General features: G+C 36.8%; 1 protein-coding gene across 4 annotated transcripts in view; it reads left to right on the forward strand.

Annotated features, from left to right (window-relative positions):
* The window catches only part of HFM1 (helicase for meiosis 1), a 141,150-nt gene that overhangs the window by 60,740 nt on the left and 56,115 nt on the right, over positions 1-24,295 (forward strand). For all 4 annotated transcript variants that reach the window (XM_049879827.1, XM_049879828.1, XM_049879830.1 and 1 more), the window contains 4 exons: positions 29-109; positions 4,693-4,784; positions 6,411-6,517; positions 6,613-6,660. In XM_049879827.1, coding sequence (XP_049735784.1) covers positions 29-109; positions 4,693-4,784; positions 6,411-6,517; positions 6,613-6,660 — 328 coding nt within the window. The remainder of the gene's footprint in view (positions 1-28; positions 110-4,692; positions 4,785-6,410; positions 6,518-6,612; positions 6,661-24,295) is intronic.

Below are 24,295 nucleotides of genomic sequence, written 5' to 3' on the forward strand. Positions count from 1 at the left end.
TAAAAATGTGTTTTCTATAATTGAACAGAATTATGTTTGAAGAATTTGAATGATTTATCATCTCTAAATTTGATAAAGATGGATGAAGATGTTAATTTCAAACCAACTGGTAATTTTTCCATCATTGGTAGTAAATTTAACAGTTGCTTATTTAAGAGTAAATTAAAAATTTGTTCTGCTAAAACCCGGATAATGGTAAAACTAAATTGTGATCTCAGTTCTCAACAAGGTATCACCATTATTAGCTACTAAAGCATGATAAGTTTATACACGAGTTTCTATTTATAAAATTATAAAGCTGCTTTTTGACAGGCATAGAATTTTACCTCACTGATTCTGGTGGTTTTTAGCAGAGGATTGAAATGCTCAAATCTTTGGATTGCTTCAGACTTTTTATACTCTTGTAGATATCCTTTTTCCAGTTCTTAACTATTCAAACATTGATTATCTGGATAGTTACTTAGGCTCCTTTTCTCTCTTTGTCACTCTTTTTAGTTCTATTTGGAGTATAACAGCAGAGAGAAAGAAAGAGCCCTTTGTAGTTTTTAACATTCATGATTAGAAGTTTTGTGGGGGGAAGATACTGATTTCATTATTCCAAATTAATACTTTTAAGAAAAGGGGCTTATAGAAAAGTTAAAAAAAAAAAAAAAAAAAGAAAAATCAGACTCTGTTAACATTTGGCATGTATCCTTTCATTTCTTAAAGCATTTTTTGTATGCTTGCAATCACACTTAATTTTGTATCATGTTTTTGTATCAAATACTATACATGTATTATTGCATTTAGTCTTCTTCACAACATATCCCCACATTACATTAAGAAACTAATAAAGTAGGTCAAACATGATCACCACCCAATAAATAGAGGAATAAAGATTCAAACCAGGTATGTTTGACCCCAAACTCATAATCTCTATCTGTAATTATCAAACCATATTTCTCATTACAGTGTTCTAAAGATAGTCTTTTTAAGTTTACTCTTTTCATAAGCAAGTCTTGATTTTTTCTGAGGTCACGATGGCATTATTTCCTTTCTGCCAAGACACCATGCAGTCATTTTTAAGACCCTTCTCAAGACCTGTTTTCTCTTGTAGGCCATCACACATTGACCATTCTCTTACATTTAATTTTCTCTGTACTTAAGTTTGTATATGTAAATATTAGCATTAAATTGATATCCTACTACTCGTCTGTCTGTTCATCATACTGTGGTGGCTTGTGTGTTGCTGTGATGCTGGAAGCTATGCCAGCGATATTTCAAATACCAGCAGGGTCACTCTTGGTGGACAGGTTTCAGTGGAGCTTCCAGACTAAGAAGGACCTGGCAGCCTAGTTCTGAAATAATTGGCCAGTGAAAACCTTATGAATAGCAGCAGAACATTGTCTGATGTGGTGCCACAAGATGAGCCCCTCAGGTTGGAAGGCACTCAAAATACAACTGGGGAAGAGTTGCCTCCTCAGAGTAGAGTCGACCTTAATGACATGGGTGGAATAAAGCTTTCAGGACCTTCATTTGCTGATGTCGCATGACTCAAATTGAGAAAAACAGCTGCAAACATCCATTAATAATAATAATAATAAATACCATTGCCTTCAACTTGAATCCAACTCATAGCAACCCTACAGGATAGAGTAGAACTGCACCATAGGGTTTCCAAGGAGTGGCTGGTGGATTCAGACTGCCAACCTTTGGTTAGCAGCTATAGCTCTTAAGCATTGCACTACCAGGGCTGAATGTACAAATCTAGGAAAATTGGAAGTCATCTATAATGAAATGGAGTGCATAAAGATTAATGTCTTAGGCATTAGTGAGCTGAAATGGACTGGTATTGGCCATTATGAATCGGAAAATCATGTGGTCTACTATGCCGGGAATGATGAATTAAAGAGGAATGTCATCGTGTTCATCATCAAAAAAGAACATTTCAAGATCTGTCCTGAAGTACAGCTCTGTCAGTGATAGGATAATAGTCATACACCTAAGAGGACAACAGGTTAATAGGACTATCAGTCAAATTTACGCATCAACTACTAATGCCAAAGATGAAGAAATTGAAGATTTTTACCAACTTCTGCAGTCTGAAATTGATCAAACATGCAATCAAGATGTATTGACAGTTACTGGGGATTGGAATGCAGAAGTTGAAAACAAAGGACAGGTAGTTGAAAAATATGGCGCTGGTGATAGAAACGACGCTGGAGATCACATGATAGAATTTTGCAAGAACAGCGACTTTTTCATTGCACATATCTTTTTTCAACAACATAAAAGGCAGCTATACACATGGACCTTGTTGGCTGAAATAAAAAGGAATTGAATTGACTACATCTGTGGGAAGAGACAATGGCGAAGCTCAGAACAAGGCCAGAGGCCAAGTGCAGAACAGACCATCAATTGTTCATATGCAAGTTGAAGCTGAAGAAAATTCAGACAAGCCCACCAGAGCCAAATACGACCTTGAGTATATCCCACCTGAATTGAGAGACCATCTCAAAAATAGATTTGACTCGTTTAACACCAGACAAGTTGTGGAATGACATCATACATGAAGAAACCAAGAGGTCAGTAAAAAGACAAGAAAGAAAAGATCAAAACAGATGTTAGAAAAGACTCTGAAACTTGTTTTTGAATGTAGACTAGCTAAAGCAAGAAATGATGAAGTGAAAGAGCTGAACAGAAGGTTTCAAAGGCAACTTGAGAGAACAGAGTGTTATAATGAATGTGCAAATACTGGAAGTTAGAAAACCAAAAGGGAAGAACAGTATCAGCATTTCTCAAGCTGAAAGAACTGAAGAAAAAATTCAAGCCTTGAGTTGCAATATTGAAGAATTCTATGGGCAAAATGTTGAACGGTGCAGAAAGCATCAAAAGAAGATGGAAGGAATGCACATTGACTGTCCCAAAAAGAATTGGTCAATGTTCAACCAATTCAAGAGGTAGCATATGATCAAGAACCGATGGTACTAAAGGAAGAAGTCCAAGCAGCACTGAAGGCATTGGCGAAAAACAAGGTTCCTTGACAAAATACCAATTGAGACATTTCAACAAACAGGTGCAGCGCTGGAAGTGGTCACTGGTCTATGCCAAGAAATATAGAAGACAGCTACCTGACCAACTGACTAGAAGAGATCCATTTTATGTGCCCAGTCCAAAGAAAGATGATTCAACAGAATGCAGAAATTACTGAATAATATCACTGATAATACACACAAGTAAAATTTCTCTGAAAATAATTCAAAAACAGTTGCAGCTGTACATTGATGGGGATTGTCAGAGATTCAAGCTGGATTCAGAAAAGTACAGGGAACAAGGAATAACGTTGTTGATGTCAGATGGAGCTTGGCTGAAAGCAGAAAATACTAGAAAAATACTGTATTTTATTAACTATGCAAAGGCATTCAACTGTGTGGATCATAATAAATTATGGATAACACTGGGAAGAATGGGAATTCCAGAACACTTCATTGTGCTTATGAGGAACCTGTACATAGACAAAGAGACAGTTGTTCAAACAGAACAAGAGAATACTGAGTGGTTTAAAATAAGGAAAGACGTGCACCAGCCTTTCTCTGTACTTATACTATACTTACTATGCTTGTACTATACTTACTCAATCTGTATGCTGAGCAGATAATGTGAGAAACCAGACTATATGAAGAAAAATGTGGTGTCAAGGTGAGAAAGACTCATTAACAACCTGCGATATGCAGATGATACAACCTTGCTTGTGGAAAGAGAAGAGGACTTGAAGCATTTACTGATGAATATCAAAGGCTACAGCCTTCAGTATGGATTACGCCTCAAAATAAAGAAAACAAATATCCTCACAGCTGGACCAAAAGGTAAAATCATGATAAATGAAGAAAATATTGAAGTTGTCAAGGATTTCATTTTACTTGGATTAACAATCAATGCCCATAGAAACAGCAGTCAAGAAATCAAATGACATATTGCATTGGGCAAATCTGCTGCAAAAGACCTGTTTAAAGTGTTGAAAAGCAATGTGTCACTTTGGGGACTAAGGTGCACCTGACCCCAGCCATGGTATTTTCAGTCGCCTCATATGCAAGTGAAAGCTGGACAATGAATAAGGAAGACTGAAGAAGAATCGATGCCCTTGAATTATGATTGATGAAGAACATTGCATATACCATGGAATGCCAGAAAAAGGAACAAGTGTGCCTGGAGAAGTACAGCCAGAATGCTCCGTAGAAGCGAGGATGGTGAAACTTTGTCTCCTGTACTTTGGACGTGTTGTCAGGAGGAACCAGTTCCTGGAGAAGGACATCATGCTTGGTAGAGGGGTCAACGAAAAAGAGGAAGACACTCAGCGAGATGGATTGACAGAGTGGCTGCCAATGGGGTCCAACATAGCAATGATTATGAGGATGGCTCAGGACTGGGCAGTGTTTCCTTTTGTTGTAGAGTCACTGTAAGTTGGAGCTGACTTGACAACACCTAACAATATCAAATTAATTTTGTCCTCTGGTCTAGCTAGTTCATATGTTATTATCTCCCTAGCCAACCTATAAGTTCCAAAGAATGTGTTTTCTTATTTTTTATCTGTCTTTTGTGCCTGGTGCCATTTCAGGCACAGAATAGATGTTAAGTAAATGTTTGTTAAACTGATGAAAAAGCAAGTTATTTCAGCTGATGGGAGGGATGTTAATTATCCATCTTTTCCCGTAGAGATCGGAAGATTGATGGCTTGGTATTATATTACATTTGAGACGGTGAAGAAATTTTGTACAATCAGTGGAAAAGAAACTTTATCAGATCTGGTAAATTAATTTTCACTATAGAATAAAAACATAATGATACCGAGTAGAATAATATTGGGAAAGCACCTAATTTGTGTGTTTAAAGTAATTAAAAAATGAATGAACAGAAAGAAAATCATTTCTAATAATGGCTGTTTCTCCCCAACTTATACCTCTGACCATGAGATATGGAATATTTCTCCTTATATTTTCAGTTGTATCTCCGTGCCAGAGCTAAGGAAATTTATATACATACTCCAAGTAGGGACTGCAAGTAACTTTAGCTTGCGTGGTAATGCTGGTTACCTTGGTAGTGGCTGCCAAGTGTTATATGTTGAGAAAGATTCCAAGCCAAGTGGCACAATACATTAGGCAAATCTAGCGTGAGTGAGGGACAATGAGTTGTATACATGCAGCTCCTCCCCAAATTTTTTGCATCAGAATAGCATTAACAGTGGAAATAGAATTGTATTGGTTATGACCCAGAAAAAAGAACTGATTGTGGAGAAAATAGGAATAATAACAGGTTATACTAAGATATAAACGGTGGGGAAAATTTTGCAGCTGCGGCAATGAGTAGAACCCTAGCCATACAACTGGTACTTGGTTATTGTATTGGGCCTTTCTCCTGTTATTGGGGAGATGAATATGCAACAAGATACTTGTAAAAGAAAATAATTATTTATTCCCAAATTTAAATGATTCATATTTATTTAAAATATCTAAGTTGATTACTGTGGGTATTTCACTAGAAATGTTGTGTGCCATCGAGCCAATTTCAACTTCATAGCAACCCTATACGACAGAGTAGAACTGCCTCATAGAGTTCCTAGGTCGTAATCTTTATGGGAGCAGATCACCAGTTTGTTTCTCCCACTGAGTAGCTGGTAGATTCCAACTGTCAAACTTTCAGTTAACTCACAGGCACATGCTTACCTACCCGGCTACCTTACACTAAAAAATAGCACAATAGAATTCCAGTTATTCTTACAAAGTCACATGAGCAAACAGATTAAAAGAAATTTTGTCTTTTCATGCAAATATTCTTAAATAAGAAGAAAATCAAGAGTAGAAGATACCCAATCATAACATTAACTCATCTGATCTTTACAGCAGATAATTAGATAACTAGAACAGGTGTTAGTTTCATTTTACAGATGTAGGAAACCAAAGCACAGAGAGTGCTTTGTCCAAAGTCATCTGGCAGAACTAGGCTCTAGAATTCAGATTTCTTAATATCTAAACCACTCCTTCCATTAAGAAATTAACTTCAATTGGGATAATGATTTGTGAACTATAGATGGTTAACTGCAATAGCAGTAGTAGTAACAAGAGCTGCATATACTAAGAGTGCCTACTACGTGGTAGGCATTGTGCTGAATATTTGAAATTTTACCTAATCTTTACTGTGTTATTGGTGTATTTCCAGTGTCTAGCACAGTGTCTGGCATATAGCAAGTACTTACGAGCATTCGTTAGTGAATGGATGAATAAAAGGTATAAAGCAAAATTTTAACACTGTTATGCTAATTGATAAAACTGTGATATCCCAAGGCAGGTGGAAAAACAAGTAAATACTAAGAAAGGATGAGAGGCAAGAAGTGAAAAATGGACTTAATTAATTAGACAATTGCTGAAATTTTATAGGTCACAATGATAGCCAGCTGCCAAGAATTTCTAGATATCCAGTTAAGAATAAATGAAAAGAAAACACTGAATACTTTGAACAAAGATCCACATCGGGTAACTATCAGGTAAAAAAGTAAATACGTTTTAAATAATTTTTAAAAGCTTTTATTTAGTTAAAATAAATACTAGTAAAACTTTTGCTCTGTGTTTGTATTTACAGATTTCCAATGGAAGGAAAAATTAAAACAAGGGAAATGAAAGTAAATTGGTAAGAGAATTAATTATTAAAATCTTAAAATACTCACTATAGATTCATGATTCATATTTATGAAAGTTTTTAATAGTTTTAAAGCTTACTTTAAAATTTGTTTTCCTTAATACAAAAAATTACATATTTACATGAAGATAAGTAGTCTGAATGTACATGTGAAATTAATTCCCAAGAACACTCAGACTTTAATTAAATTAGGTAGTTTTGTGAATTATTTTTTTGCCAGCAAGCATTGAGGGTATGTTCTGTTGTGGCAAGGTGGAAGATAGAAAACCTTCTCACCATCAGGAGATTTTAAGTTAAATTTAATATATATATAAAAATAATGGACAGTATAAAAACACGTGTAATAAATGTCATATTGAGTGGTAGTGGCATTCTGGGAAAGGCACATAGTGAAAGCAAAAATACGAATGTAAGAGTGTATATATGGGATGATTATTCTACTAAGAATGGAAATTTTGTATAGAGGGGTAGTCATTGGAAGAGTAAACTAAAGTTACACTCTAAGCTGTAGTGAGTTTTATCCAGTTTGTGATCACAAATGCAATGATGTTCTTTTCTGCTGTGATAAATACTGGGGTTTCTGAGTACTTAGATTTTAGTCTTAGAATCTTTTGATTTAAATGATGCACTTTCAGGTGATGATGTGTTTTTTTTTTTTTTTTTTTTAATGTGGCTCAGTAAAACTAGCTAGCCAAAGAATTTCTTTTTCCTCCTTAGCTAGAGGAGGTCATTCTTTCTTTGGAATACTTGAGTTTTATCTCCCAAATGCCTTGAAATCTGTGAAACAAATTTTTGTTGTATGCAACTCATCAGACAGATCTCTAATTTGGACCACTGAAATTAATCTTCTGTTTCTTAGCTATATTTCTTTAGAAATTCAGATATCCTTAGAGGTCATAGAGACATTAGAGATCATATAGCCCAGTCCCCCCATTTTACACATGAAGTGAGTGATGTCCAGATAGGTTGTAACTTGCCCAAGATTATGTAGCATACAGGGGACTGAGCTAGCACTACAACTCAGGTCTCTTGATTCTCTCAATATGTTTTTTTTCCTCATATACTCTGTTACACCAATTATACCCAAAAAACCAAACCCAGTGCCGTCGAGTCGATTCCGACTCATAGCGACCCTATAGGTAGAGTCCAATAAAGTCCAATTTGTTTTCCCCAGACATCATCTTGGGAACATTTTATTTGCAACTTCAGTGCTTCCATTATTCTTGCCTTATATTAGGTCATCACTCTTTTGATTGGTACTGTCAGATTTAAAAGTTAACGACTTTATAATTGTTTTCATCCATATGTGGTTTCTACTACATAAACAGGATCATACTATAATTACTGCCTTGTGATATGTCATAAAGATCTCTCTATAGCAGTGCACATACATGTCAACCTCATGTATTTTAATAGCAAGTTTAAATGCATTATAATTTAACTACTCCCTTACTGATAAAAATTTAGATGGTTTCCAATTTTTTTTCTATTGCCAGATAGTGCTGAGATGAATATTCTTGTACATACACTGTGCTTTCAAGGCTTTCTAGGTGAAAGATTATACACATGAGAAAATTTTTTAATGCCAAGTTGCCTTTCAAAAAGGCTTCCCTGACTTATAGTTCCCACCCACGATGTAAAAAGAATGACTATTTCCTGACTACATCAATACTTGTTTTATATCTTGAAACTTTTTGCCAAACTGATGAGTGAAAAGTTATATCATATTTTTAAATTTACATGTCTATTAGGGAATATACATATTATTCGTTTTTATACAGAAATGTTAAATTGTCGTAAAATCATACACATTAGTCTTTTCCTTTATGCTTCTAGGTTTTGTGTCTTGTTTGGGAAGATCTTTGCTATACTGTATTTCTTAGGGTTAGGTTCAACTACACAAAGACAATAATAAAATAATAAATAACAATAGCAAAAACAAGGTAGGCTATTTTTCCTCTCATATAATGGACAACTCAAGGTAAATAGTCTAAGGCAGGTATGGTGGCTTCATGGTATCATCAGTGCTTGGGTTCCTCTTTCTTTTCTGCCAGCCCAGCTCCTGACTTCTGTCCCCAAGGTCATCTCATTGTCCAAGATGACTGCTGGAGCTTCAGCCATTACATCTGAGTCCACTGTCTTTTCAGTAAACTCCCTATAAATCCCACATAAAACTTTTTTCATTGGCTAGTCACATGGGTTTATGTAAGTATTAAGGAGACTGAGAAATGTCTTGGTAACAGTGTGCCTAGATAAAAATTGGGATTCTGTTATTAAGAAGGAAAGGGAAAATGGATGTTGGGGTAGGCAAAGCAGTCTCTGCCATAAATTCTAAGATTTTAGGACTTTTTCCTATTGTTTTTTTCTAATACATTGAAATAATTTTATTTTTTACCGGCAGACTTTTCATGAAGTATCTGAAGTTAGTTTTTGTATGTGATATGAGTTAAGAATCTAATTATTTTTTTGTTCCCAAAAGATGGTCAGAGGTGTTTGATAAATGTGTTGTTTCTATCTCTTTGTCTGCTGACTTGAAATGCTACCTTCTCATAAACTAAATTCCTAAGAGTCTGATTCTAGATGCTTATATACTGTTAATCTATTTATTGTTGCTGTGACAACACTACATTGTTTTACTTGTTATTCTTTTGTTGGACATTTTGTTGTCTGGTGAGGCAAGTCTCCATTTATTCTTTTTTTTTTTTTTTTTTTATAATAACTTTTATTAAGCTTCAAGTGAACGTTTACAAATCCAATCAGTCTGTCACATATAAGTTTACATACATCTCACTCCCTACTCCCACTTACTCTCCCCGTCTTGAGTCAGCCCTTTCAGTCTCTCCTTTCTTGACCATTTTGCCGGCTTCCCTCTCTCTCTATCCTCCCATCCCCCCTCCAGGCAAGAGTTGCCAACACAATCTCAAGTGTCCACCTGATATAATTAGCTCACTCTTCATCAGCATCTCTCTCCCACCCGCTGACCAGTCCCTTTCATTTCTGATGAGTTGTCTTCGGGGATGGTTCCTGTCCTGTGTCAACTGAAGGTCTGGGGAGCATGGCCGCCGGGATTCCTCCAGTCTCAGTCAGACCATTAAGTTTGGTCTTGTTATGAGAATTTGGGGTCTGCATCCCACTGATCTCCTGCTCCCTCAGGGGTCCTCTGCTGAGCTCCCTGTCAGGGCAGTCATCGATTGTGGCCGGGCACCAACTAGTTCTTCTGGTCTCAGGATGATGTAGGTCTCTGGTTCATGTGGCCCTTTCTGTCTCTTGGGCTCTTAGTTGTCATGTGGGCTTGGTGTTCTTCATTTTCCTTTGCTCCAGGTGGGTTGAGACCAATTGCTGCATCTTAGATGGCTGCTTGTTAGCATTTAAGACCCCAGACGCCACATTTCAAAGTGGGATGCAGAATGATTTCATAATAGAATTATTTTGCCAATTGACTTAGAAGTCCCCGCAAACCATGCTCCCCAGACCCCCGCGCTTGCTCCGCTGAGCTTTGAAGCATTCATTTTATCCCGGAAACTTCTTTGCTTTTGGTCCAGTCCAATTGAGCTGACCTTCCATGTATTGAGTGTTGTCTTTCCCTTCACCTAAAGCAGTTCTTATCTACTGATTGATCAATAAAAAACCCTCTCCCACCCTCCCTCCCTCCCCCCCTCGTAACCACAAAAGTATGTGTTCTTCTCAGGTTTACTATTTCTCAAGATCTTATAATAGTGGTCTTATACAATATTTGTCCTTTTGCCTCTGACTAATTTCGCTCAGCATAATGCCTTCCAGGTTCCTCCATGTTATGAAATGTTTCAGAGATTCGTCACTGTTCTTTATCGATGCGTAGTATTCCATTGTGTGAATATACCACAATTTATTTACCCATTCATCCGTTGATGGACACCTTGGTTGCTTCCAGCTTTTTGCTATTGTAAACAGAGCTGCAATAAACATGGGTGTGCATATATCTGTTTGTATGAAGGCTCTTGTATCTCTAGGGTATATTCCTAGGAGTGGGATTTCTGGGTTGTATGGTAGTTCTATTTCTAACTGTTTAAGATAACGCCAGATAGATTTCCAAAGTGGTTGTACCATTTTACATTCCCACCAGCAGTGTATGAGAGTTCCAATCTCTCCGCAGCCTCTCCAACATTTATTATTTTGTGTTTTTTGGATTAATGCCAGCCTTGCTGGTGTGAGATGGAATCTCATCGTAGTTTTAATTTGCATTTCTCTAATGGCTAATGATCGAGAGCATTTTCTCATGTATCTGTTGGCTGCCTGAATATCTTCTTTAGAGAAATGTGTGTTCATATCCTTTGCCCACTTCTTGATTGGGTTGTTTGTCTTTTTGTGGTTGAGTTTTGACAGAATCATGTAGATTTTAGAGATCAGGCGCTGGTCGGAGATGTCATAGCTGAAAATTCTTTCCCAATCTGTAGGTGGTCTTTTTACTCTTTTGGTGAAGTCTTTAGATGAGCATAGGTGTTTGATTTTTAGGAGCTCCCAGTTATCGGGTTTCTCTTCATCATTTTTGGTAATGTTTTGTATTCTGTTTATACCTTGTATTAGGGCTCCTAGGGTTGTCCCAATTTTTTCTTCCATGATCTTTATCGTTTTAGTCTTTATGTTTAGGTCTTTGATCCACTTGGAGTTAGTTTTTGTGCATGGTGTGAGGTATGGGTCCTGTTTCATTTTTTTGCAAATGGATATCCAGTTATGCCAGCACCATTTGTTAAAAAGGCTATCTTTTCCCCAGTTAATTGACACTGGTCCTTTGTCAAATATCAGCTGCTCATACGTGGATGGATCTATGTCTGGGTTCTCAATTCTGTTCCATTGGTCTATTTGTCTGTTGTTGTACCAATACCAGGCTGTTTTGACTACTGTGGCTGTATAATAGTTTCTGAAGTCAGGAAAGGTGAGGCCTCCCACTTTCTTCTTCTTTTTCAGTAGTGCTTTGCTTATCCGGGGCTTCTTTCCGTTCCATATGAAATTGGTGATTTGTTTCTCTATCCCCTTAAAATATGACATTGGAATTTGGATCGGAAGTGCGTTAAATGTATAGATGGCTTTTGGTAGAATAGACATTTTTACTATGTTAAGTCTTCCTATCCATGAGTAGGGTATGTTTTTCCACTTAAGTATGTCCTTTTGAATTTCTTGTAGCAGAGCTTTGTAGTTTTCTTTGTATAGGTCTTTTACATCCTTGGTAAGATTTATTCCTAAGTATCTTATCTTCTTGGGGGCTATTGTGAATGGTATTGATTTGGTTATTTCCTCTTCGGTGTTCTTTTTGTTGATGTAGAGGAATCCAAGTGATTTTTGTATGTTTATTTTATAACCTGAGACTCTGCCAAACTCTTCTATTAGTTTCAGTAGTTTTCTGGAGGATTCCTTAGGGTTTTCTGTGTATATAATCATGTCATCTGCAAATAGTGATAACTTTACTTCTTCCTTGCCAATCCGGATACCTTTTATTTCTTTGTCTAGCCTGATTGCCCTGGCTAAGACTTCCAACACGATGTTGAATAAGAGCGGTGATAAAGGGCATCCTTGTCTGGTTCCCGTTCTCAAGGGAAATGCTTTCAGGTTCTCTCCATTTAGAGTGACATTGGCTGTTGGCTTTGCATAGATGCCCTTTATTATGTTGAGGAATTTTCCTTCAATTCCTATTTTGGTAAGAGTTTTTATCATAAATGGGTGTTGGACTTTGTCAAATGCCTTTTCTGCATCAATTGATAAGATCATGTGGTTTTTGTCTTTTGTTTTATTTATGTGATGGATTACATTAATGGTTTTTCTGATATTAAACCAGCCTTGCATACCTGGTATAAATCCCACTTGATCAGGGTGAATTATTTTTTTGATGTGTTGTTGGATTCTATTGGCTAGAATTTTGTTGAGGATTTTTGCATCAATGTTCATGAGGGATATAGGTCTATAATTTTCTTTTTTTGTAATGTCTTTACCTGGTTTTGGTATCAGGGAGATGGTGGCTTCATAGAATGAGTTGGGTAGTATTCCGTCATTTTCTATGCTTTGGAATACCTTTAGTAGTAGTGGTGTTAACTCTTCTCTGAAAATTTGGTAGAACTCTGCAGTGAAGCCGTCCGGGCCAGGACTTTTTTTTGTTGGGAGTTTTTTGATTACCATTTCAATCTCTTTTTTTGTTATGGGTCTATTTAGTTGTTCTACTTCTGAATGTGTTAGTTTAGGTAGGTAGTGTTTTTCCAGGAATTCATCCATTTCTTCTAGGTTTTCAAATTTGTTAGAGTACAATTTTTCATAATAATCTGAAATGATTCTTTTAATTTCATTTGGTTCTGTTGTGATGTGGTCCTTCTCATTTCTTATTCGGGTTATTTGTTTCCTTTCCTGTATTTCTTTAGTCAGTCTAGCCAATGGTTTATCAATTTTGTTAATTTTTTCAAAGAACCAGCTTTTGGCTTTGTTAATTCTTTCAATTGTTTTTCTGTTCTCTAATTCATTTAGTTCAGCTCTAATTTTTATTATTTGTTTTCTTCTGGTGCCTGATGGATTCTTTTGTTGCTCACTTTCTATTTGTTCAAGTTGTAGGGACAGTTCTCTGATTTTGGCTCTTTCTTCTTTTTGTATGTGTGCATTTATTGATATAAATTGGCCTCTGAGCACTGCTTTTGCTGTGTCCCAGAGGTTTTGATAGGAAGTATTTTCATTCTCGTTGCTTTCTATGAATTTCCTTATTCCCTCCTTGATGTCTTCTATAACCCAGTCTTTTTTCAGGAGGGTATTGTTCATTTTCCAAGTATTTGATTTCTTTTCCCTCGTTTTTCTGTTATTGATCTCTAGTTTTATTGCCTTGTGATCTGAGAAGATGCTTTGTAATATTTCGATGTTTTGGATTCTGCAAAGGTTTGTTTTATGACCTAATATGTGGTCTATTCTAGAGAATGTTCCATGTGCGCTGGAAAAAAAAGTATATTTTGCAGCAGTTGGGTGGAGAGTTCTGTATAAGTCAATGAGGTCAAGTTGGTTGATTGTTGTAATTAGATCTTCCGTGTCTCTGTTGAGCTTCTTACTGGATGTCCTGCCCTTCTCCGAAAGTGGTGTGTTGAAGTCTCCTACTATAATTGTGGAGGTATCTATCTCGCTTTTCAGTTCTGTTAAAATTTGATTTATGTATCTTGCAGCCCTGTCATTGGGTGCGTAAATATTTAATATGGTTATGTCTTCCTGATCAATTGTCCCTTTTATCATTATATAGTGTCCTTCTTTATCCTTTGTGGTGGATTTAAGTCTAAAGTCTATTTTGTCAGAAATTAATATTGCTACTCCTCTTCTTTTTTGCTTATTGTTTGCTTGATATACTTTTTTCCATCCTTTGAGTTTTAGTTTGTTTGAGTCTCTAAGTCTAAGGTGTGTCTCTTGTAGGCAGCATATAGATGGATCGTGTTTCTTTATCCAGTCTGTGACTCTCTGTCTCTTTATTGGTGCATTTAGTCCATTTACATTCAGGGTAATTATAGATAAATAAGTTTTTAGTGCTGTCATTTTGATGCCTTTTTATGTGTGTTGTTGACAATTTCATTTTTCCACATACTTTTTTGTGCTGAGGCGTTTTTCTTAGTAAATTGTGAGATCCTCATTTTCATAGTGTTTGACTTTATGTTAGTTGAGTCGTTACGTTTTTCTTGGTTTTTGTCTTGAGTTATAGAGTTGTTATACCTTTTTGTGGTTACCTCATTATATACCCCTATTTTTCTAAGTAAAAACCTAACTTGTATTGTTCTATATCGCCTTGTATCACTCTCCATATGGCAGTTCAATGCCTCCTGTATTTAGTCCCTCTTTTTGATTATTGTGATCTTTTACCTATTGACTTCCATGATTCCCTGTTATGTGTATTTTTTTTTTTTTAATTAACCTTAATTTGTTTGTTTTTGTGATTTCCCTGTTTGAGTTGATATCAGGACGTTCTGTTTTGTGACCTTGTGTTGTGCTGATATCTGATATTATTGGTTCTCTGACCAAACAATATCCTTTAGTATTTCTTGTAGCTTTGGTTTGGTTTTTGCAAATTCTCTAAACTTGTGTTTGTCTGTAAATATCTTAATTTCGCCTTCATATTTCAGAGAGAGTTTTGCTGGATATATGATCCTTGGCTGGCAGTTTTTCTCCTTCAGTGTTCTGTATATGTCGTCCCATTCCCTTCTTGCCTGCATGGTTTCTGCTGAGTAGTCAGAACATATTCTTGTTGATTCTCCCTTGAAGGAAACCTTTCTTTTCTCCCTGGCTGCTTTTAAAATTTTCTGTTTATCTTTGGTTTTGGTGAGTTTGATGATAATATGTCTTGGTGTTTTTCTTTTTGGATCAATCTTAAATGGGGTTCGATGAGCATCTTGGATAGATATCCTTTCGTCTTTCATGATGTCAGGGAAGTTTTCTGTCAGAAGTTCTTCAACTATTTTCTCTGTGTTTTCTGTCCCCCCTCCCTGTTCTGGGACTCCAATCACCCGCAGGTTATCCTTCTTGATAGAGTCCCACATAATTCTTAGGGTTTCTTCATTTTTTTTAATTCTTTTATCTGATTTTTTTTCAGCTATGTTGGTGTTGATTCCCTGGTCCTCCAGATGTCCCAGTCTGCATTCTAATTGCTCGAGTCTGCTCCTCTGACTTCCTAGTGTGTTGTCTAATTCTGTTATTTTATTGTTAATCTTTTGGATTTCTACATGTTGTCTCTCTATGGATTCTTGCAACTTATTAATTTTTCCAGTATGTTCTTGAATAATCTTTTTGAGTTCTTCAACAGTTTTATCAGTGTGTTCCTTGTCTTTTTCTGCAGATATCCTAATTTCATTTGTGATATCATTAAGCATTCTGTAAATTAGTTTTTTATATTCTGTATCTGATAATTCCAAAATTGTATCTTCATTTGGGAAAGATTTTGATTCTTTTGTTTGGGGGGTTGGAGAAGCTGTCCCGGTCTGCTTCTTTAAGTGGTTTGATATGGATTGTTGTCTCCGAGCCATCACTGGGAAACTAGTTTTTCCAGAAAATCCGCTAAAAAAAAAACTGCAGTCAGATCCCTATCAGAGTTCTCCCTTTGGCTCAGGCTATTCAGATGTTAATGAAGCCGCCTGGGAAGGGTGGGGGAGGGAACAGAGAGATAGGAGAGTAGCACCTCAGAATATAGCCAGAGTTGCTTGTCTTGCTTGGAATGACTGTTATATCTGAGATTCCCGCGGGCGCGTCGCCTATGTGTGCTGGCTGTGTGGAGATTGCCCCCAGGGGGTCTGGCCCGCTGGAGTCACGGTCAGATCCTCCGCTTCCAGCCCCACGCCCAGCGTCAAGGCTCCCCTACTGGGACGGTGCACTCTCAACTCCAAAATCAGTCGCTGCCTCCCGGGGACTTCTTGTCTCTCCAGCCGCGTGGCCGTGCCGCCCCCGTGAACTAGGTGGGCCCCCTCCCGGGGTTAGTTCAGATGGGTGGAGTAGCTCCCTGTGCTTGTGCCGCGACCGAGTGTCCTGGCTGGAACGCTGTTCTCCCCACTCCAATACCAGTCGCTGCCTCCCGGGGACTTCTCCTACCGGCTGCGTCCCACGCCGCCCGCGCGACCCGGCTGGTCCCCTTCCCGGGGTTAGTTCAGGGGGTGGAGCAACTCTCCGTGTTTATGGCGTACCTGCGTGCAGTCCAAATCCCTGCGGGACGGTTCCCCGGCTCGGATGCTGCTCTTTCTGCTCCAAGATCAGTCACTGCCTCCCGGGGACTTCTCCTACCGGCTGCGTCCCACGCCGCCCGTGGAACCGGCTGGTCCCCCTCCCGGGGTTAGTTCAGGGGGGTGGAGCAGGTCTCTGTGCTTGTGCCGTACCTGACTGGTACGCTGGCTCCAGGCTCTGGAAACAATCGCTGCTTCCCCGTATTAGTTCGTTCTCCGTCTCTAAATCTGTGTTTGTTGTTCAGGGTTCGTAGATTGTTATGTATGTGATCGATTCACTTGTTTTTCCGTGTCTTTGTTGTAAGAGGGATCCGAGGTAATGTCTGCCTAGTCCGCCATCTTGGCTCCGCCCCTCTCCATTTATTCTTAAAAAAAATGTTATCGACGCTTGTTGCAGCTTCCTCCTATAAACTTTAGAATCAGTTCATCAAGCTCTATAAAAATCCTGTTGAAATTGACTTTGTAGATTAATTTGGGGAAAAATTCTTCTTTTTACAGCTCTGAAGTATTTATCTACAAGTATGGTATCTCTCTCCATCTTTTAGATCTTTCTTTATGTTTTTCAGTGACATTTTATAATTCATTATTTAGGTTTTATATTTATTAGATTTATTTTTAGGTACTTTGTGGAGTTTGATATTGTGAACAGAGTCCTTTTTTCCACATTGCATAACATTGTACTTTATACTTGATAATTGATGGCATATAGGAAGGCTACTGTTCTTAAAATTTTAATTGGCTTATTTGGCCATCTCACTCTTCAGTAGATTTCCTATGTAGACAATCATATTATCTGTAAAGAATGATAGTTTTATCTCTTGATTTCTAATAGTTAATTAGCTCTTTATTTTCCTTAACTTGCTGCAGATGAACCTCTAGAATACTGTTCTCTATTTTCAGAGAGCAAACATCCTTGCCTTATTACTATTTTTAGTGGTCACCTTACCAATGTTTTACCCTCAAGTAAAGTTTGTTGTTGGCTTCTGATGAGGAATTTTCCTTTGAATATTAGCTTACTGAGGTTTTTTCCAGCATCTATTAGAGAGCATATGGTTTTTATCCAGTTTTTTAATCTTTTAATGTCATATATTATGATAATAAATTTCCTGATACTGAACCATCCCTTTATAAGTCCTGCTTGGTCATAATATGTCATTTTTTTAAATGTACTACTGGAGTTGATCCACTCATACTTTATTTAGGAGCGCACATCTCTGTTAGTATGGGTAGTACTCAACTTAGGAGGTATTTGACTTAAGAACTGACTGTATTTAAACGACTTTTTTTTTTGGACGACTTATTGTTAGTAATATGTACTACATACAATGTTGTAGCCCATAATTTTCTGATGTTATCATTCTCAGATGTTCACTTGCAGGTGTTCAGTGTTATGATTTACTGTTCAAAACACTGCCATATAGCAGGCTATTAAAACTAAAAAAAAAAAAAAAGAGATATCTGACTTAGAACTGATTTACAGTGGAGTAGGTGCAAGAGAACCCCATCTTTTTATTCTATAATTTTACTGTTAGGGTTATCTGGTTATCTAGCCTCTTACAATGAGTTGGAAACTTACCATCTTTTCTTTTCTGTACTCTGGAACAATTGACGTAATATACGAATATTCTGTTATTAGGAGTTTTGGTAGAACTTTCTCATACAACCATCTGAGCCAGTACCATTTGGGAGGCTAAATCTTTAACCCCTCTTTTTTTTTTCCTTCTTTAAATTCTGGATCATGGGTGCACAAAATTGAATTAATCACCTCATAATCTTGTGTTTAATGGTACATAATTATCATTGGTCCGTGCAAGGGCCTTGTTTCCTTTTTTTTTATAAATTTTTTCTACCTCATCCCTCATCTCTACTTCCATTTCACACCATGCTATGGATATATTACTCTATGTGTCATTAATATTTGTATATCCTTGAATAACATATAGTGTTTTTTTGCATTTTTAAAGTTACATAAGCCCTATTTTGCTAAAAGAAAGTAATTCTATTTCTTTTTTCATTCAACACCTCTGACTTCTGTATGTAATTTAATTTATTCCTTCTTATTGTTGCATAATGTTTCATTTTATGCATATACATATTTTGCTTATCTGTCTCCTAATGATAAACACTTAATTGACTCCAGCAACTTGCTACTATCATCTAATCTTTTTAGGACTTTGTGAAGGTCATTTAACCTCTCTGTGTCCATTTCCTCAGGTCTAATGCCTGCAATCAAGATACCTACTCAACAGGGTTGTTGTAAAAATGTAACATATGCAATAGTGACTGACAGATAGTAGTGTTCAGTATATGCTAAAGATGATTCTCTTATAGACATTATTAATATTGTCAGTATTTCGTACATGATGGGAGATAGACATCCAAGTTTATTTTTTCCTATATAGTTAGCCAATTTTTCCAACATTATCTACCAAAAAAATAGAGCCTTTCCTCCCAGTTTTATGATTTCACCTTTCTCATACTAGGTTTCCATTAAAACGTGGGTCTATTTATGGACTATCTATTCTGAATGTTGTCTTGTTTGTTCTGTGCCTGCACTGCACTATTTTTATTACTATGACTGTAGTATATCATAACATCTAATAGGGTGAATCTACAATCTGTAGTTTTTTTTTTTTAATTGTTTTAGCTATTTGTAGACCTTTATCTTTTATATAAATGTTGAATATATTTGTTAGATTCTTTTAAAAAAATATCCCTGGAGTTTTCATTGGAATTACATTGAATTTACAAATTAAACTGGGAGTATTGACATACAATATTAAGACATAGTTTCATGAACATGGTTTCATTTATTCTGTTGCTTTAAATTATTTAAAAGACTAACTTTTTCATAAAATTTTTATAAATTTTTATTAAAGCAATTCTTTGATTATCATTTGGTTATTATTTTGAAAAATAATTTATTACCTATTTGGACACTTTGTTCATATGTGTTGTCCTTGCCATCACCCCACAACTCGTCTGGCTTTCAGTAATTAGAGTTTACTACATCAAATCTATTTTTGAGACTCAAGGCTTTATTTTGCCCTCATGAACTTGGGAAAAAAACAGAAAAGAAAGACCAAAATGGATGTCAGAAGAGACTTGTTAAAGCGAAAGGAAGAAATAATCACATAAAAGATCTGAACAGAAGATTTCAAAGAGCAGCTTGAGAGGACAAAGTAAAGTATTATAATGAAATGTGCAGAGACCTCCAGCATTTCTCAAGCTGAAAGAACTGAAGAAAAAATGGAAGCCTCAAGTTGTAGTACTGAAGAATTTTATAGGCAAAATATTGAATGATGCAAGAAGCATCAAAAGAAGAAGTAAGGAATACAGAGTCACTGTACCAAAAAGAATTGGTCAGAGTTCAGCCATTAAAGAAGATAGCATATGACAAAGAACCAATGGCATCGAAGGAAGAAGTCCAAGGTGAATTAAAGGCATTGGCGAAAACAGTACTCCAGGAATTGATGGAATACCAATTGAGATGTTTCAAAAAATGGATGCAGCACTGGAAATGCTCACTCATCTATGCCAAGAAATTTGGAAGACAGCTCCCTGGCCAACCGACTGGAAGAAATCTATATACGTGCCCATTCCAAAGAAAAGTGATCCAATAGAATGCGGAAATTATCAAACAATATAACTCAAAAGCAGTCGTAGCAGTACATCTATGGGGAACTACTAGACATCCAAGCTGGATTCAGAAGAGGATGTAGAATGCGGGATATCACTGCTAATGTCAGATGGATCTTGGCTGAAAGCAGAGAATACCAGAAGGATGTTTACCTGTGTTTTATTGACTATGCAAAGGCATTTAACTGTGTGGATTATAACAAATTATGGATGATATTGTGAAGAATGGGAATTACAGAACACTTAATTGTGCTCACGCAGAATCTGTACATAGACCAAGAGGCAGTTGTTCAACTAGAACAAGGGGATACTGAGTGGTTTAAAATGAGAAAAGGTATACGTCGGGATTGTAGCTGATCACCATACTTATTGAATTTATATGCTGAACAAATAACCCGAGAAGCTGGACTATATGAACAAGAATACGGTATCAGGCTTGGAGGAAGACTCATTAGCAACTTGCGATATGCATATGACAAGCCTTGCTTACTGAAAGTGAAGAAGACTTGGAGCACTTACTGATGAAGATCAAAGACCATAGCCTTCATTATGGATTACACCTCAACATAAAGAAAACAAAAAATCCTCACAAATCGACCAATAAAAAAAATTATGTTAAATGGAGAAAATATTGAAGTTGTCAAGGATTTCATATTAACTTGCATCCACAACCAACGCCCATGGAAGCAGCAGCCAAGAAATCGAACGATGTGTTATTGCATTGGGTAAATCTGCTGCAAAAGACTTCTTTAAAGTGTTGAAAACCAAAGATGTCACTTTGAGGACTAGGGTGTGCCTGACCCAAGCCATGGTATTTTCAGTTCACCTCATATGCATGCGAAAGCTGGACAATGAGAAAGGCAGAATGAAAAAGAATTAATGCCTTTGAATTATGGTGTTGGCAAAGAATATTGAATATTCTACGGGCTGCCAGAAGAATGAACAAGTATGTCTTGGAGGAAGTACAGCCAGAATGCTTCTTAGAAGCGAGGATGGCAAGACTTTGTCTCACGTACTTTGGACATGTTATCAGAAGGGACCAGTCCTGGAGAAGGACATAATGCTTGATAAAGTAGAAACCAAAAAAAAAAAAAAACCTGTTGCTGTTGAGTCAATTCCAACTCATAGAGGGTCAGCAGAAAAGAGGAGGATCCTCAACAAGATGGATTGATACAGTGGCTACAACAGTGACCTCAAACATAGCACCATAATGAGGATGGTGCAGGACCAGGCAGTGTTTCGTTTTGTTGTGCATGGGGTTGGTATGAGTCAGAACAAACTTGAGGGCACCTAACAAAACAATAACAATTTGGATACTGCTGATATGGAGGAAAACCACTGGTATTTGTAACTTGATCTTACATTGAGTATCCCTGCTGAATTCTCTTTTTAGTTCCAATAATTGGTTAATTATATTGTATTTTCTGTGTATATAATTATATCATCTGTAAATAATAGCATTTTATTTCTTTTCTTCTATTTATTGTAACTGTTTTTCTTGCTTTATGGTCTTAAATATGACCTTCAGTGTGATGATGAATAATATTGCTAATGGCAATCATCTTTATGTTATTTATTATCTTGAAAGTAATTTGTCTAAACTTCCACCATTCTGATGTTTATTGTAGATTTTTGGTATCTAAAATTTATATAGTTTTAGTTTTCTTTTATTGAAATGTTCAAGTGTATTTTCCCCTTTTCACTAATGAGTTGAATTAAATTGGTAGATTTTTCTAGGTTGAATCAGTTTTTTTTCTCTAGTGTGAAATCTCCGTGATCATGAAATATTTTCTTTAATATGCTATAGGTTTTGGTTAACTAATGTTTTATTTAATTTTTATTTATGTTTACAAGTGAAAATTTAATCTATAAATTTCTCTCTACCTTCTTATCTGGAATCAAGTTGTAACTGAAGGGTTAATATCAGGCTTAGGCTGACTTAGGCCTTCCTGGGAAATGACCTCAGGATCTATTTTCTTAGGATATTATTTGCTTGGAAACTGCCTAGTTAAGAAGAATGTGGAATGTTTTCTCTTCCCTGTTTACTGTGGATGTCCTAGTCTATAGAAATAATCTGGTTTAGGAGATCTGTGAGTTGGCTTGTAGGCACTCGTTGTAGGCCTTTGCCATGCATGGCTAGCATAATATAAAAGATTGGTGAGAAGCCAAGACAGAGGCTCTTCTGTGTCGTGGTGACCCACACACACTTTGACTCACATGCCCCAGGTGGGTAAGGGTGAAGGGCGAAGAAGTAGTGTACTTGAGTAGGTGCTGGGACTTCCAATGAGTTGAAGGTGCTGTGCGTGTTATATTACCTGATAGGTATCCATGTATCCTTCTATAAAGTAAGTGAAGAGGATTTGCTGAAAGCAAAGAGGACTTGAAGTACTTACTAATGAAGATCAAAGACTACAAGCCTTTAGTATGGATTACAACTCTACATAAAGAAAACAAAAATCCTCACAACTGGATCAATAAACCACATTATCATAAACTGAGAAATATTGTAGTCGCCAAGGATTTCATATTACTTGCATCCACAATCAATGCCCATGGAAGCAGCAGTCAAGAAATCAAATGATGTACTGCATTGGGCAAATCTGCTGCAAAAGATCTCTCTCTAAGGTGTTGAAAAGCAAAGATGCCACTTTGAGGACTAAGGTGTGCATGACCCAAGCCATGATATGCATGTGAAAGCTGGACAGTAAGTAAGGAAGACCAAGGAAGAATTGATGCCTTTGAACTACAGTGTTGGCGAAGAATATTGAATGTACCATGGTCTGCCAGAAGAATGAACAAGTCTGTCTTGGAAGAAATACAGCCAGAGTGCGTATTGCAAGACAGGATGGTGAGACTTCATCTCACCTACTTTGGACGTGTCATCAGAAGGGACCAGTCCCCAGAGAAGGACACAATGCTTGGTAAGGTAGAGGATCAGCGAAAAAAAGGAAGACACTCAATGAGATGGATTGACACAGTAGCTGCAAAAATGGACCCAAACAAAGCAACAATTGTGAGGATGGTACAGGACCCATAGTGTTTCATTCTGTTATGTATAGAGTCACTATGAGTTGGAACCAACTGGACAGCACCTAACAACACCATAAAAGAAGTAAACATAGTATTAGATTAAAGCCTATTACATTTTATGAGTTTGGTTGCCTGTTTGAACCCATGCACAAGATTATAGTAGCCTCATAAAATGAGTTGGTCAACTTTCTCTTCTTTCCCTACCATTTCCCCCAGCTCCTTTCATCCCACCCTCTTTCACTCTCAGCATCTCACTTTGAACAGCCTGTGTACTATATAATTGGCTCTGTGTTTCTTCGAAGTTTGCAGGTAATTGCTAATCTTCTAAATTTTTTTTAATGGTTATTGGCCTTTTCATCTCTGGAGCCCTGGTGGCACAGTGGTTAAGAGCTCGGCTGCTAACTAAAAGGTCAGCAGTTCGAATCCACTAGCTGCTTCTTGGAAACCCTATGGGGCAGTTCTACTCTGTTCTGTAGCATCGTTGTAAGTTAGAATCTACTTGATGACAATGGGTTTTGGTCTCCTCAAATTTTTTTGTTTGTTCTTGTTTCAGTCTTGGTGTTTTATATTTTCCCAGAAATGTATTCATTTTAGCTATGTTTCCCAATGTAATGTCATAAAATACTCCTTTATTGCATAAATAATCTTCATTATTTCTGTAGTTACGTCTACCTTTTTTGTCTTTTTTATTTGTACTTTTTTCCTTTTTTTTTTTCTTCTTAATCGTACCAGAAGTTTGTTTATACAGTTAGTATTTTCAAAGAATTCATTTTTATTTTGCTCTTTTTGGGAGAGGGGCAGGTGCAACCCCGATGCTCATCATTTACCCCAGCTAAACAGGTACTCTTCCTGTCAGTCTTTTCTGTTTTTCTATTCTGTAGTAAATTTAGTAATAGGGAAAGTATTGATTGGCCTAGGGCAAAGTAGGAGAGGAAAGAGTACAGCTAGAAAATTGTCTCCTGGGTGGTCCTGCATTCATGGTCCTCACTCTTCTCACTCTATACTGTATTTGTGTTCTCATACATTGATCTTAAAATTTTCCCCTTCCAAGGGATTTCTCACACTTTTGGGTTAGGTTCTGAGATCCATCCACCTCCTTCTCAGGAGTTTGTAAAAACATGTTTGAGTTCAGGGCAGAAAGCCACTAACTTTCCCTACTAAATTTAATTTAGTGATCACAGTTTTATTATGTAATATTTCTAGTTGACTTTCTAAAACGTGTGTGATATTTCTAATCTCTGAAAATATTAGTTATAAAAAACCAATAA

This window comes from Elephas maximus, chromosome 3 (genome assembly GCF_024166365.1).
Source record: "Elephas maximus indicus isolate mEleMax1 chromosome 3, mEleMax1 primary haplotype, whole genome shotgun sequence".
NCBI classification, from domain to species: Eukaryota; Metazoa; Chordata; class Mammalia; order Proboscidea; family Elephantidae; genus Elephas; species Elephas maximus.